This window comes from Cyprinodon tularosa, unplaced genomic scaffold, assembly GCF_016077235.1.
Source record: "Cyprinodon tularosa strain WSP-4 unplaced genomic scaffold, ASM1607723v1 ctg24, whole genome shotgun sequence".
NCBI lineage: Eukaryota > Metazoa > Chordata > Actinopteri > Cyprinodontiformes > Cyprinodontidae > Cyprinodon > Cyprinodon tularosa.
The window spans coordinates 1,569,532-1,584,968 of NW_024038896.1; the positions used below are offsets into that span (position 1 = coordinate 1,569,532).

A 15,437-nucleotide genomic window follows, 5' to 3' on the forward strand; every position below is an offset into this window, starting at 1 on the left:
TTCTATCATATGGCAGTCTTCTGTACAGTGGTTATACGGTAAAAAATGTTCATTGAGTAGTAGTAGTGTAATTTTTTAACCTGTAAAGTTTTTTTTACATTTTTAGCATTACAATTTATATTTTTCCAAGCACACAACAGTTTAAAGCAAAGTTTAGTTTGAAAATAATGTGCAGGAAGGATTGAAAAGCATGTTAACACGGTAATGTAGGCTTAAGTTCATTATCTGACGCATGCATATGCACACCAGGAACCTGTAAACTTAAAAAATACTCGATTACAAAAAACATTTAAAAAAATATATATTTCATTGATATATATATACAAAAATGAATATTAGGAACTATATTTATCAAACATTATACTGGGCAAGTAAAAATTGTTTCTGGGCAAATGAAATGTGAAAATCATTAACGTCAACCCCTGTAAGTGTTTTGCATATATGTTTGTTCTATTCAGTACCCTAGTAGGTTCCTATTTAGTTCTTATAAATTAGCAAGGAATGAAGCCCGATGGACTCCTCTTGTGCTTGATGTCTGATCTTTATGCCTTGGTCTTGTTTTGTAGGGCCTTAACAAATTGGATTATGCTCGGTTTAAGACTTTTCCGTTTTGTAAAAACAAAATTATTCTCATGATACAGAAGTAACTCCCTTTAATCTTTAACTGCAGATGCAAATTGCAGTGCATATGATTTAAAAACATCAGTGATCATTATCGCACCTCTGGATTCTGCCATTTCTTGACAAAATATGGTGTTCTTGCCAATTAAGATATGTCAAGTCTTACTGTGAGAATATTCACAAACCACAGCATTTGGTTCTTTGCAAAAAGCAAACATTTACCTGCAGCCTTTCTTTCACTGAGCATACACTGCTATACATATCCTCTATTTTGAAAATTATTATACTGGCTTTTCAGAGCATAAATAGTTTGAGATAAAGGGAAAAGAACAGTGGGAAATGTGTAAATTTGTCCATCTCAGGGACAGTTTAGCAAAACAACCTCTAGTTTTACTAAATATTTACAGAGGACATACAAGGAAAGTAAGTAACTGATGTATTCAACTTCTGGGCAAGTGTGACTATGTACCCTAGGCTTATAAATTACCTATTTAACCTGGTAGGAGGGATTCAGAACACCTTATATATTAAAACCCTGTGATTACAGTAGCTCTTTGTAATATGGGCGATGTGGGCAGCCAACCAAAGTGGCATGATATGTTTTGGAAAGATCCTCTTAATAGAAGAGAAAACTTTCTTTTTAAGAAAATTGTTGCTTAATATTTACTCATTGGTATATTAAGAGCTATCAACTTTAGATTAATAACTTGCACCACTACCTGGAAGACTTTTGTTGAGTTCATTGTGTGGAAAAGGTGCTTGTTTTTGGTTGGTGCAAACCCCCTTTAAGCATATAACCGCCATGTCTGAAATTATGCGATTGATGTCTTACTCTTTGTGAATGTAAGAGACAAAACATTGAGAGTTTCTCTGTGGTTTGGATCTGTTTTTCTTTTTGTTTTGTTTTTTGTGATCATTAATCTGTTCATTATTGTAATCTTAATTTATATGATCAATTATCTGGAGAAAAAAAAACAAACAAAAAAACAAGTGTAAGTACGCTACATAAACACACTAAACTGTCCATAAATTTTATTTGGCTTGCTTTGTTTTAAAAGGGAACTACAAGAGGGAAAGACCCCCAGTACTGAAAATCAGCCTGGATCCAGTGACACACTGCCAGAGCTTCCTGCAGGCCTTCTGGGCTTGGAGATCCCACCTGATGTTAGGAATGTGTTAAAGGTAAATGAAATCTGCATTCATAAAATTTGTAGTATATGCAGTGTGTTTGGGATTGAGAACTTCAATGAAGGAAAGAAAGAAGGGTGAAACCTAAGCCCAATTTACACTACCCTTTTGAAAGTGTGCTGAGAGAGGTCCGGCCACGGTAATTGTTGAGTGTAAATGGCACGCACATCTGAACTGGACCGCGCCACTAACAACCGAAACGCGCTAACATGGTACTAGTTCAACGGTAGGGCTCAGCGCGGCTCAGTTCTGGCTCAGTTCTCTTATCAAAGAGAACAAGGAGCACATGAGCAGACCGCGGCATCTCCTTAAAGTCAACCTCATGAAATTACAGACATTCATAAAAATACAAGCTTCCCTACCTTGCCACATGATTTCCACTCATGATTCTGCTTAGCAGTGTGATGAGCCTCAACTTCTGTCGTTTCCTTCCTCTGTAAGCCCTGATTAGACTTGTTTGTCGTATCCACTTCCCAAAAGCCGACTCTGGCATGTAAATTCACCTAAGGCTTCCTTCTTTGCCTGACTCTCCGGAATGTTACGGGCGCCGCCATGTTGGTTTGTTTATTTCTAGACAGCAGTAGGAGGAGAGGAACCTAGCTCGGCAGGATTAACTGATCCAAGCTCGGCACGAATCTGTTGTCAGAGGGTGGTGTAAATTGGGCTCTATATCTTTAAAGTTCAATCTAGATTTTTATACTTAACATTGTGGTATAGGAGCCATGTATGAAATGTTACCTTTTCTCACCAGGGTATAAGTGCTGCTGCCCAGACTCCTGGCACAGAGTCTGTGGCCTGGCAAAGCAAACATGCTGCTGCTGCAGGAGATTACCAATCACCACAGTTGGCTTCAGCCAAACCCACTCCTAAAACTGTTGATTACGGACATGGCCACGGTATGTCCAACAAAACTTAATATAATGTTTAACACTATCTAGAGAATATGAAGGTTAGGTGTTAAAATGGTGAACCTGTGATTAAAAGTTCTGGTCGGCATTTTTCAGAGCTCGGGGCAACTGTAGAGCGGATCTCATATGGTGAGAGGATAGTATTGAGACCTGACCCTTTGCCATCAGATCGCCTCTATGAAAAAGGTAAAATTTGACCTCAAAAGTTTTCATCATTTTTGCCTGTTTTTTTATTTTTTTTTTCCCCCATTTCTAAAATTTGTTTTTTTTGCAAATATAATCTTAGAACTGCTTGGCCTAAGAGATCCCTATGCTAGAGACCTGTATCATGACCGTCGATCGGACCCCTATTTGGATCGCCGGGAGTATAGCAGAGAGAGGGAGCTGTTCCGAGAAACTCCCCCGGAGTATGAAAGAGACAGATATGAGAGGGAGCGTTACCATTCACGAGAAAGAGATGACAGGTACTGTCTTTGCTTTTAAATGGGAATATTCCAAGTTTCCTATTAAAAAAAAAGCCCATAAAATTTAAGAAAAAAAAGAAAACAAGTTCCCACCTCTGCTTAAAAGGTATTTTTTCATATTTTTTCTCTGATTCAAGCACACATACCTTGGTTGAAGAAAGGTACTATTCCCCCTTTGTGTCAGACGTCATTATTTTTATTGACTCTGATGGTTTTGGAAAAAAAGATACAAGGAAATTATAATTACAAATTCTGCTTGCAGGTCTCCACTGGCTCCTCGATCATCATACAGGGAAAGAGATAAGGAGCGGAGTGGCAGTCGGGATCAAGACGATTATTACGGAAGACATAGCTATGACAGACCTCCACATGATCGGTCCGGACCAGAACGCCTCGGGGCCGAGCGTTACAGCTCACCGTTCTGTACGTGGGCACCACACCTTTTTTCAAAGTTCCTTATCCAGGGTTAACTTGCAGTCTTAGAAAATGTTTGTTAAATTACACATCAACAAAATGGTTGAAATACTTGAAAAAGAATAACCAAATGTGGGAATGTTTTCTTCATCCCTTTGAATATAAAAAAAAAAGAATATTTTAGTACTTGATCTTACCTTTTTTTTCATATTTTGGCAAAACTGTTTTTATGGTGTTTTTCTACTACAAAAATCGGAATGGGAAATTTTTGCAAGTTTTCAAACAGGCACAGAGATATTATTGTGTAGACAACTACAGTTTCCTTAAAATTTTTTTATTTTTATTTACAAAAGATACCTTGTAGGTCTAATACAGCCAAGTAAGCTGACCACACATTAATCAAATGCACACATTGTCATGCAGTGGAAAGAAGAAGTTACCCAGAGGAGCGAGGGTCACACCCTCCTGCACCAGTCCCTCCACCACCTTCACGGGTCGAGAAGAAGCCTGAAATAAAAAATATTGATGACATCCTCAAGACACCTGGTAGATTATCACGGCCTGAAAGGGTATATATCACTTCCTACTATGTTCATTCCTGTAACACTGACATATAGGCAGCTGATACTGAGGACTGAAAAAAAAAAAACTGTTTCAACAGATTGTGATTATAATGAGGGGCCTTCCAGGAAGTGGGAAAAGCCATGTTGCAAAGCTTATACGGGTAAGTGATTCTGGCTATTTTTCTTAAAGTACTGTACAGGTACATTTCAGTAAGAGATATCAGATGAAATTAATAGATTTCAGTGAATCAGTTTAAAGTGAAAGTCAGTTAATATAAAAAGAATACACAGCAGCTGAAGTAGATTTAATATAGAAGTGTTATGTTAAGGCCCACATGGAGAGAACTGGTGACTTGTTCATGTTTGCTTGCATGTTAATGGTAGGTTTAGTGGAAGGAAAAATGAACCCCATTTACACTACCCTTTTTGAAACCGTGAATGGTTTGAGTACGGTACCATTCACTGTAACCGAGATAACTGAGTCTAAATGGGGAAAAAGCAACGGCAACCGCGCCTGATCTACTACATGTTCAACAGTAGGGCTTTGCACGGTTCAGTTGTGGCTCAGTTCTCTGAAAACAAACAGCGCATGAGCAGACCGCGTCATCTCCTATTTACACTCACCGTACTCATTTTTCAGTTTTTTGCTTTGTAATTAACAGTTCTCCTCACCTGTTCACAACACGATCTTCCTCTCAGCCTGTTAATAATAAACGGGATCAAAAGAGCGTGATGCAATGTGGGATGATGCCGAGACCGAGGCTCTCCTTGAAATTTGGGCGGAGGACGCTATTCAGGCACATAAGTACCTGAATGTTATGGATGCTGCCATATTTGTTTGAGTAATTCCCACCTGGAGTGCTGTTGTATCGTGGACCGCTGATACGCGAGGGTCCATACTAGCATGATGTCTAAATGGTCATAAGAACTAAGCTTGGCACGGTTAACTGACCCAAACCTGGTCCGAACGCGACCACGTTTAATGCTATTTACACCGGACGCAGCAGGCGCAGCAGAAGCAGCGAGTCTACATGCAAAGTCAATGGTTGACACGCGTCAAAGCGCAGCTAAAGGTCGCGTTTTGAGCAGCAGGCATAGCGCGTCTGAGCAGCTGAAGCAGCGCGTCGGGAGCGTTTAAGCATCTGACGCGCCGCAAACGCGCTGCTGCTCGAGATGGAAAAATTTAACCTTTGCTGCTCGACGCGCCACATCAACCAATCAGAGAAGCTGATCTGGGAGCTGGCAGGGAGAGAGACACATCGCTGATGACACAGAGCGCTGTGATCGCTCCTCTGAAACAGTTTATTAATGCCTAAATTAACTTAAAATGCTGAAACCTGCCGACAGAATATGTTCACTTTTATTATTCTGGTGCCTGCAGTTTAGATTACTTAGATGAAAAACACCTACCAGCTGCCGTGGTGAACCACGAGGAGGCGACCCGGCCAGAGGCTGCTGTTGAATGGGATTCCTACTGACAGCGCACCGCTGGTATGTGCGGGTCTAAGCGGCTCCGACAGAAATAATATTGGAATGCAGGATGGTAATCTGGATGAACTGACTGCACTGATTAAGTTTTCAGGTGTATTTTCTCACTTAAAAACATATATAAAAAAAAAAAAAACTACCGCATTTTCACGACTATAAGGCGCACTTAAACGTCTTTTTTTTTTCCTCAAAATGTGCGGTGCGCCCTATGGTGCGGTGCGCCCTATGTGTGTTGTAACTGCTACTTTTGAGACCACCTCATTGAGGAGATGATGAAAGAGTGGCTGAATGTAAGGAGACCAGCTGTTTTTTTTCCACTCATCACCATCGCTGTTAATATGTAACTCCATGCGTGCCCATCTCACAGCTGATGTCAAAAACATGGGGAAACAAATTAACGCTGTGCTCGCTGTTCAACCGCTCGACATCGGTGTGAACCGGACGCAGCAGGTCCAGCAGAAGCAGCGAGTTTACATGCAAAGTCAATGGTTGACGCGCGTATAGGTGCAGCAAAAGGTCCCGCAGCGCGTTTTGAGCAGCAGGAGCGTTTAAGCATCTGCCAACGCGCTGCTGCTGCTCGACATGGAAAATTTTAAGTTTTGCTGCTGGACGCGCCGCATCAACCAATCAGAGAAGCAGATCTGGGAGCTGACAGCGAGACAGACACAGCACTCTGATGACATATGATATTAACGCAAATGAAAAGGGCTGGATGGATGAGGAGATGATGAAAGCGTGGCTGAGGCAGGTGTAGGCTATGTGAGGAGAACAGGTGTTTTTTTCCATGCATCACCATCGCTGCGTGCCCATCTCACAGCCGATGTGAAAAAAAAGGTGAATCAAATGGACGCTGTGCTCGCCGTTATCCCGGGGGTCTGACAAAGGAACTTCAACCGCTCGACATCGGTGTGAAGCGGCCGTTCAAAGTAAGGCTGCGAGCGGCGTGGGAGCGATGGATGGCCGACAGAGACCACAGTTTCACGATAAGTGGAAGGCAGCGCCGGGCAAGTTACGCCACCATTTGCGGATGGATTGTTGATGCTTGGACTAATGTGTCTGCTGGCTCTGTTGTTCAAGCTTTCGCAAAAGCCGGCATTATTTCTGAGGAGCCGCGCTGCACGGAAAGTGACTCTGACAGCGAAGAAGGGGAAACTGGCATGTCTGATTTAGCGCAGCTGTTTAATTCAGAAACAGAGGATGATGACTTTGATGGGTTTGATTAATACTTTGTAATAAATACATGAATAAAGCACAATCATACTCAGTTTGGCTCCCGCTCTATTTTTCTACCTGAAAACTTAATTCAACAGCAGCCTCTGGGCGGGTCTTCTCCTCTTCACCGCGGTGGCTGGCAGGTGTTTTTTCATCTAAATAATCTAAATCTTGCAGCTATATTTGCTGTGATCAGTGGGAATAAAGTAGTTTTAATATGTTTTTAAGTGAGAAAGTCCACCTGAAAACTTCATAATTGCAGTCAGTTCATCCAGACTATCTATTTCTGTCGGAGGCGCTCAGACCCCCACATACCAGCGGTACACCAACATTAGAAATCCCTTCATCAGCGGCCTCTAGGCTGGGCAGCCTCCAGGTTCACCGCGGCTGCTGGCAGGTGTTTTTCATCTAAATAATTTAAACTGCAGGCACCAGGATACCGGTAATAAAAGCGAACAAATTCCGTCGGCAGGTTTCAGGATTTTAAGTTAATTTAGGAGCGATCACAGCGCTGTGTCATCTGCGATGTGTCTGTCTCACGGCCAGCACCCAGGTTTGATTAATACTTTGTAATAAATACATGAATAAAGCACAATCATACTCAGTTTTGCCCCTGCTGTATTTTTAAATACGCAGTAGAGGTATTTAAAGGTAGTAGAGGACATGTACCTGTATATAAAAAACGCGCCCTATAGTCCGGTGCGCCTTATGTGTGTGTTAAATACAGAAATGGCACACATAACTGAGAGTGCGCCTTTTAGTACGGTGCGCCTTATGGTCGTGAAAATACGGTATATTCCCACTGATCACCACAAATACAGCTGCAAGGCACAGAAAGGACAGATTAGCTCCGCCCAATGCACACTTTTGCACGGCGCAGCCAGAGCAGCAAAGCTGCTTCAGCCGCGCGTCAGAACTAACTGGTACAAGCAGTAAAAATGAAGCAGCAAGCAGACGCGATTTTGCTGCTCCTGCTGCGTCCGGTGTGAACGCAGCATAAGATCAGGCTGTTATCTTTGCACCAGTCCACCAGCTGCTCCACCTCCTCTCTGCAGTCCAGGTCGTTGTCGTCTCTGATGAGGCCCACGATCGTGGTGTCGTCTGCAAACTTCACCATGTGATGGTGGAAGACTTGAAGCATGTTGGCACTATGGATTGATCGAGCAAGGTGTTAAAAATGTCTGTGAGGACACCAGCCAGCTGATCTGCACACTCTTTGTACACCCACCCAGGCATGTTATCAGGCCCTGGGGCCTTCCTTGGGTTGACTCTCCTCAGAGTTTTCCTCACTTCAGCTACGTCCAGGTTTAGTGCATCCTCCCCCTGGTGTGGAACAGCTTTCACTGCTGGAGTGCTGTTTAGTTTCTCAAACCTTCCAAAGAAGTTGTTCAGTTCATTTAGGAAGTCAGTGTTTGCTGCATCTACCGGGGGGAGGGTGTGTTGTAGTCTGTTATCATCTGTATGCCTTTCCACATCCTCCCGTGTTGCTGTCATTGTGGAAAAGATCCTGGATCTTCTGTCTGTGGTACTGCTTCGCTGATCTGATGGCACGGTTTAGGTTGGCATGCGCTGTTCTTAGTGCCTCTTTATCACCCGATTTGAAACCTGAATTCGGTGCTTTTAGCGATTTCAGAACCTCTCCATTTATCCAGGGTGGTTGGTTGGCCCAGGTGGTGATCTTCTTTTTGATGCTGACGTCCTTAATGCATTTGTTGATAAAGGCTGACACAGTCATGGCAATACTCATTATTAATAAGTTGTCATATTTTGCTGCAGCCTTGAAGATGTTCCAGTCAGAGCATTCAAAACAGTCTTGGAGTGTTTCTTTAGTATTAGGTAGCGAGCTATTCATTTGATTCAGGTGTGCACTGAGAACCTTTAATGATTGCCTTTTTTGCCATGTTTTTCAATATTTTGTTTATTTTAATGCATACTTATAAACAATGATAAAGAAAAGTGAAGTTAATATACAAAGAAATGACAAAGAAACCCATAAGAACTGTTTATAAATGTGTTCAGGACAAGGAGGTTGAATGTGGTGGTGCACCTCCAAGGGTTCTTGTTCTGGATGACTACTTCATGACCGAGGTGGAGAAAGTTGAGAAAGACCCAGACACAGGAAGGAGAGTAAAAACCAAGGTTGGTCTGATGCACACTATAACAAATATCACTTAATCTGATGGATTGTGATGAGATTTTTTTTTTTCCTCCGATAGTATGAGCAGTGACTTAAAGATATGTCTTTTAGGTTCTTGAGTATGAGTATGAGCCGGAGATGGAGGATACCTACAGGAGCAGCATGCTGAAAACATTTAAGAAAACTCTGGATGACGGTTTCTTCCCCTTCATCATTTTGGACACCATTAATGACAGAGTTAAACATTTTGAGCAGTTTTGGAGTGCAGCCAAAACTAAAGGCTTTGAGGTGAGTCGTTTCTACGAGTAACTTATCTAAAACAAAGGTTTCAATTTGTCGACTTTTAAATAAAATCCTTATTTCTAGGTGTATGTAGCTGAAATCACAGCTGACACTCAAACCTGCGCAAAGAGGAATGTCCATGGCCGCACACTTAAGGATATAACAAAGGTTTATGCGATCCCTTATCTAATATAAAATACAATGATAATTTAGTTCTCCCATTTACTAAAACATATTTTTTAATGGATTATTTCGTACACAGATGTCCAAAAACTGGGAATCCTCTCCTCGTCACATGATGCGCCTAGATGTGCGGTCCCTGCTTCAAGATGCTGCGATTGAGGAGGTAACAACTTTGTTTTTTATGGATCTGTAATACTGAGTTTAAACTCTTGATTCATCATTAACTGTTGGAGCTAAACTTTGTTTTTCTTTTAGGTTGAAATGGAGGACTTTAACCCAGAAGAAGCACCCCAAGAAACCAAGAGGGAGGAGGAAGAAGAGAGTGATCTGGTAGGAAAAAAAGCTTGACCACTTTGTCAGACATTTTCATGTTTGTTTCTATCAAACAAGGTTTATCTAGGATACATTTTTTTCTACATACATAGTAAATGATAAAAATATCCACTGATAATCATTGGGTAAAATTTTACGACCACATGAGAATTGAAAAAAGTCTAGTACTAAGAAAAACACTAGGTTGAGTTGTTTGTGTAAAAATGGATACAATAGTGTTTTATTAAAACAAACAGCTCATTTTTTTAATTTATATAAATGGTCTCTAGTAATAAAGATGATATTTTCCCCTCAGTTTAAGATTTCAGTGAATCACAGTAGAACAAAAACTAAACCAATAAAAAATGTTACCAAACTGAGACATGGTAAAAATAATACCGAATTAAAATACATGCTTAATCTTACTACTATTTCTTACAATGTTAAAATTTCTGATATCCCAACACTGCCTCTGAAACAAATATTTGACTTACCAGTGCTAAAATATTGAATTTGCTCTGGTTAAACATTTAAAAAAAAAGTTTTGCAGGTCATATAAGGTACAATCCGAAAGAATATGCTTACAGGTGTTCTTCAAATTCCAATCATGTATAAATAGTTGATTTTTATGGGCAAAAGCTTTGTGTTGTCTCATGATTTCCCTACAGACATCTCTGATATGTTTAAAAGTTTTTTTTTTTTTTTGTTTGCCACTGAAATACTAAAACACATTTAATTTGTAATGCCTGTAAAACTGCGATCTAAAGCCTTCACAGTCTAAAGACCTATTTTTCCATCAGTCCAGCTAAAGAAAAACCTTCAGGTGCAAAACTTACGTCATCTAAAATTTGATGGCTAAATTTTCTTCTATAGAATGTTATTCCTGGAAAAATTATGTAAAGAGAAAAGTAAATAATTTCCAGCTGCTAAAAGGAAGAATAGACATAACGTCAATGCAGTTGTTCCATTATAAACAGAAAAACAGCCTAAACCTGCATCTGTTTTAATACTTTAGCCTGAACTTTATAGATCTATTCTATGGGATCCAAAGAGCTTTTTGTGGCTCTTAAGCTACAAGTCATAGACATTATCATTTGAATTGTCCACAGGAGACTATGCCTTCCCCTTAGAGCCTGAATACAAATATTTCACAACAATTGCAAATTTGACATAAAAGAAATAGCATTTGTATGCTTGTGTTACCTTTCTTTTTATTTACACAGTTTCGTAATGTGGGGGATTAAATAACATTTTTAATATTTGCACTTATCACTGCAGATAAAAAAAAAGATAATAACCAAGTTGTGGGGGTAAAATAAACAGTCATTTTTTTAAATCTCTAATTTGGAGTTTGTATTTAGAAAAAAGTCCCATAAACTTTTTATCAAGCCTTCAGAACATGAATGGCTCATCAGTGCCATTTTCAACTTTTGTGGATTTTTGACCACAGTTGTCAGGATTAGGAGCTTAATTGGTCTGATTCACGAAAACAACAAAATAAGTTGTTCATTTAATAAAACTGTCCTTATCCTTAGTTTAGTTCATTCTAACTCTACACAGTGTGTTTCTACATCTGTTCATTGTTTATATGCTGACTTTACTGATTCGAGACTCAGATTTTCATGCCAATATGAAGCAATTGCATTTCTACATTTTAAGATATATATAGGCTATTTCCTTTTTTCATACTGTTCCTTATTCAAATATTTTTGTACATCTTCAGATTTTTAAAATGGTGATAGAAGTATGTTGATTTTTGCATCATGTAAATCTTTTCTTTTAATAGTGGAACTGTTGTTTGAAACCCCTTTTTTACGGTTAGTTTTTAAAACTTTCGTTCTTCATAAAAACTCCCTTCTTTTGAAAATGAAGTTCACTAATTTGGACTTAGTATCGAAGTAAGGCTTTGTGCAATATGAAATCTGTGGATTTTTCTACTTCCTTTAAGTCATTAAAACTTAACCTGTTGGATTACAAAATCTTTGGCACAAACTGTTAAAAAATGCTTAAAATTTAAAAGAACTAAACAGTTCTTACTGCTTGCATTAATGGAAAATATGATTGTGGATACAAATTGAAAAGCAACAACTATTTGGTTTCCGCACGTGAACCAATTAGGAGCTGATTTAATTTAGATTTTTATTTATTTATTTTTAACTTAAAATGTGTGCCGTGTAAACTGCAAAGCTAGCACTGCATGATTTTTTATTATAAAGTAACTTTTTACTCCTACAGCCTTAACCCTTTCTGAAAATTGAACACTTGGTACCTGATCTGATCATGAAAGATTAGATTGTGAAGGGACTGTTGGGTTCACAAACTCAAATTTTGAGGATCACAAAGTTAACTACACCTTCTAATGGAGGACAGACTTTAGGATTTATCTGTCCAGCTAAAGCCAACTTAGGGCATCAAACTCTGGTGAAAATCAATGAGTGCAACAGTTTGAAGTTAAAAAAACTGCTAAGAGGATCTAGTCTAAATACGATTGATGATTTCGATATTTTTAAATGTTTGCGACTTTGTTTTTTAAAATGACTCATAATGTTGGTTGTGATCTTAAAGTATTATATCTATTCTAATAGACAAAGTTAAAGCTAATACTGCAATAAATACATTTAGAGTTTATAATGTAAAAAGCTTTATAGTAAAGTTTACGAAGTTTCAATTAGTTGAATGAAGGCTCTTGGTGCGTCTCTTTTGTTGCCTATTTTTCATTGGTTGATTGTAATTAAATACGTGATGGTAGACTCCAGTAGTTATCCCATGTTTCACTAACCATTTTTTGTATCAACTTTCCCTGCTGAATAATCAGGGGGAAAGATCAGGCAAAACAATGATGTAGTGCTTCCCTAGCTTTAGCAGACATTGTTCCAGAAAGGAGGAAGACAGTGTAGCAACAAAATCTTTTTTCCAACTCTATTTACTTATAGTTATTAAAGTTTTTTTGACACTTACAAAATGTATATGTAGACAATTAATGACAATGCAATTGCTGTCCATTTTCTTTAGGAAAAATGTTTTTATTTTACTGTAATATTTAATATAAAAATACCAAATAACCGCTATAAGCATTTAGGCTAATTTATTCTCTAGTGATATTTAACAGCAGGAAGGTTGATCACTATTATGACATAGTATTTGCATGTCTGTGAAAAGAGATCATCTTGAATCCAACTGTAGAAATTGTCAATGTCTACTGGCACCCCCATTGAAACGGGAACAATTTAAATCAGATGTAAAAAAAAAATTTTATTACATTTCTATTAGTATGTCACACATATTGGCTATTTGAATAGCAAAATATGTCTTATGTCAGGAATCTTCAACTGGTGAACAGAGCCACTGTGCTTTACACCAAATATACACAGAAAAAAAAGCTACATAAGATGTGTAGCTCATATATAAGACTTAAGTTAATTTTTTTTTTTTTTTTTTTACATTTACCATGTAGATCCATCTGCCAATCTGCCAATGTTAAGTTTGTAGCATGTAAACAAACTGGTTCAGAAATAATTTTTTCTGTTGGTGGATCCCTACAAATATTGCCTGTCAGTAATTTTACTGTTCAGTTTGGGACAACTTTTTTGTCTTTTCATTTTATATGTTAAAAGAAAAGCTTTTTACCCCTTAAACTGTTGCTTAGTGCATTACTCTAACAATCTGAATCACTTTACAGGTCCAATTCTGGCATCTTGTGCAGCTCCTCTTAGTCCTAAGCTTTGTTGTAATAAGGAAATGTTTCATGTGTACATTTTCCTTTTTTTTTTTTATCCTTTAGTTTGATGTTGAGTATAGAACCATATTCCAATGACTAATACGATGTATGACTTTCTCTGTATGATAACGGCACTTTCAAAGGAAAGGAGAAGATCTCCTAAATTAGAGTTTTTTTATTTTTAGCAGTGTGCTTAAAACCGTACTTTTTGTCATTTTATTAATATGTTAATTTTTCTCCTGGTTCGGTTTCTTCAAGCAAACCTAACCATCCCACTGAAAAGTACCAAATAATATTGTTCATGGTAAGATTTGCTCAAGGCGGGGCACCAAATATAACTGCAGGAAAGTGCTGTACCTCAGGCTAATCAAAAAACAAGGAAAATATTGTTTTTATTTTCTAAAATGTAGACCGAAATAATTTTTAGGTAGACATGATGGTTGCATAGTGGAAAGAAAAAATGCAACCTCCATCAGTTTAATTTAATTGAAAAACACATTCCTAGCCAAAAGAAATTATTTGTTTTTAGCTTTCGATCACTAGATATACAAACCACACTAAGGGTTAAAACGAACCAGGATTCCAGAACAAGCATCTTTCGTGTGAAAAGATCTTAAAGACTCCCAAGGAATCTAGGATCCTGTGCTTATACTAAGTCACTTGGACTCTGCCTACATTGTCTGGGAGTCTTTGAGATCTTATAGTTGAGTTCCTGTGTTTCTCATGACAAATTATATTTACTTTTTGCTACGGTGCTATCTGAAGAGGAGGAAGAGCTCAATTGCCTTGTAGCCTTGGAAAAAAACTAAACTAAACTAAGCAAGGATAAGAACCCACCTGTCAGTATGGCAGAGTGGCAGCAACACTGCATGTCCTTGCAACATTGTATGGAGCAGTCTGGCGCTTCCAGATATTTCCTAACATCAGCTAGGTCAAAAAAATAAAGTGCAGTGTTGCATAAACAGCTTGATGTGAAGATATTTTCCTGTTGATTGGAATATTCCCACCAAGCAGTTTATTGTAACACAGTGTATGCGGTCATAAAACTTGAATTTCATGCGGATGTGTCTAGTAGAAGTCCTATTTCATTCTACACAGAGTCAGCATAGAGTACGCATGACCATCCATGAAATCAAGTATGCCTGACATTGTGGTAGCTCAAAAAATACAAAGCATAAGCCTGAATTTATACTAATAACCTGCTATTAATGAAATAAAGAAATTAAGACATTTAGAACTTGACATGAATTCTATTCCTCAGGCATATAATATTGAAAAATAATTTATATATATTGATGCTGTAAATGGGAGTTTCATAATCTAAGGGTGGGGTCTTAAAGGAAAAGTCCGGTCATATTCAAACTTCTGAAAGTACTTTAAATATGACATTATTACATACTGTTCAATAAATAAGTGTTTTGATTAAGAGTAGTTTCATGTGAATGTGCTTTACTGGAGACATCCATGTTTGTCAAATAGCACTCCTGCCTTCTACCGGTTTGTGAAGTCACGGTGCGGTATCGGCTGTTAAGCAAGTCCCAGTGCCGTATCTGATGTTTGACACAACACACTATTCTCCAAGTCGTCTTGAAAACATTCTTCTTCGAAATGTCGACTACATATTACGTGTTTTTTCTCTGGCCAGAAGTTTGATGGCAAATCCTCCCTCTTCATGCAACATCTAACTGGGGCAAAAAAGGCCAGTCCCGGACTCAGTGATCGCATCGAAAATGATTTTTTATTCTTTACTGATCACCTGCAAACGTTTTCATTTTAGGTATAGGTAGTGATCCATTGGTCATTCCTTGCTGACCGGACTTTTCCTTTAAAAATGTCCTGTAGAGGAAAAGTTTAAAGTTTCAGTGAAAGAACCATTAGAGAATGAGTTGGTTCTGGACACCAGACTCAAGACCGGGATATATGTCCTTTAAAGCCAAGTTGGTTACT

At 38.5% G+C, this 15,437-nt stretch overlaps 1 protein-coding gene across 3 annotated transcripts in view; it reads left to right on the forward strand.

Moving 5' to 3' along the window:
• ylpm1 (YLP motif containing 1) overlaps positions 1-15,437 on the forward strand; it is a 37,747-nt gene that overhangs the window by 14,806 nt on the left and 7,504 nt on the right. For 2 of the 3 annotated variants that reach the window (XM_038287508.1, XM_038287510.1), the window contains 13 exons: positions 1,680-1,803; positions 2,561-2,705; positions 2,814-2,903; positions 3,004-3,181; positions 3,319-3,342; positions 3,444-3,604; positions 4,019-4,164; positions 4,257-4,319; positions 8,878-8,997; positions 9,107-9,283; positions 9,362-9,445; positions 9,540-9,623; positions 9,716-9,790. In XM_038287508.1, the coding sequence (XP_038143436.1) occupies positions 1,680-1,803; positions 2,561-2,705; positions 2,814-2,903; positions 3,004-3,181; positions 3,319-3,342; positions 3,444-3,604; positions 4,019-4,164; positions 4,257-4,319; positions 8,878-8,997; positions 9,107-9,283; positions 9,362-9,445; positions 9,540-9,623; positions 9,716-9,790 (1,471 nt within the window). The remainder of the gene's footprint in view (positions 1-1,679; positions 1,804-2,560; positions 2,706-2,813; positions 2,904-3,003; positions 3,182-3,318; positions 3,343-3,443; positions 3,605-4,018; positions 4,165-4,256; positions 4,320-8,877; positions 8,998-9,106; positions 9,284-9,361; positions 9,446-9,539; positions 9,624-9,715; positions 9,791-15,437) is intronic. The other variant, XM_038287509.1, reaches the window with a different exon arrangement.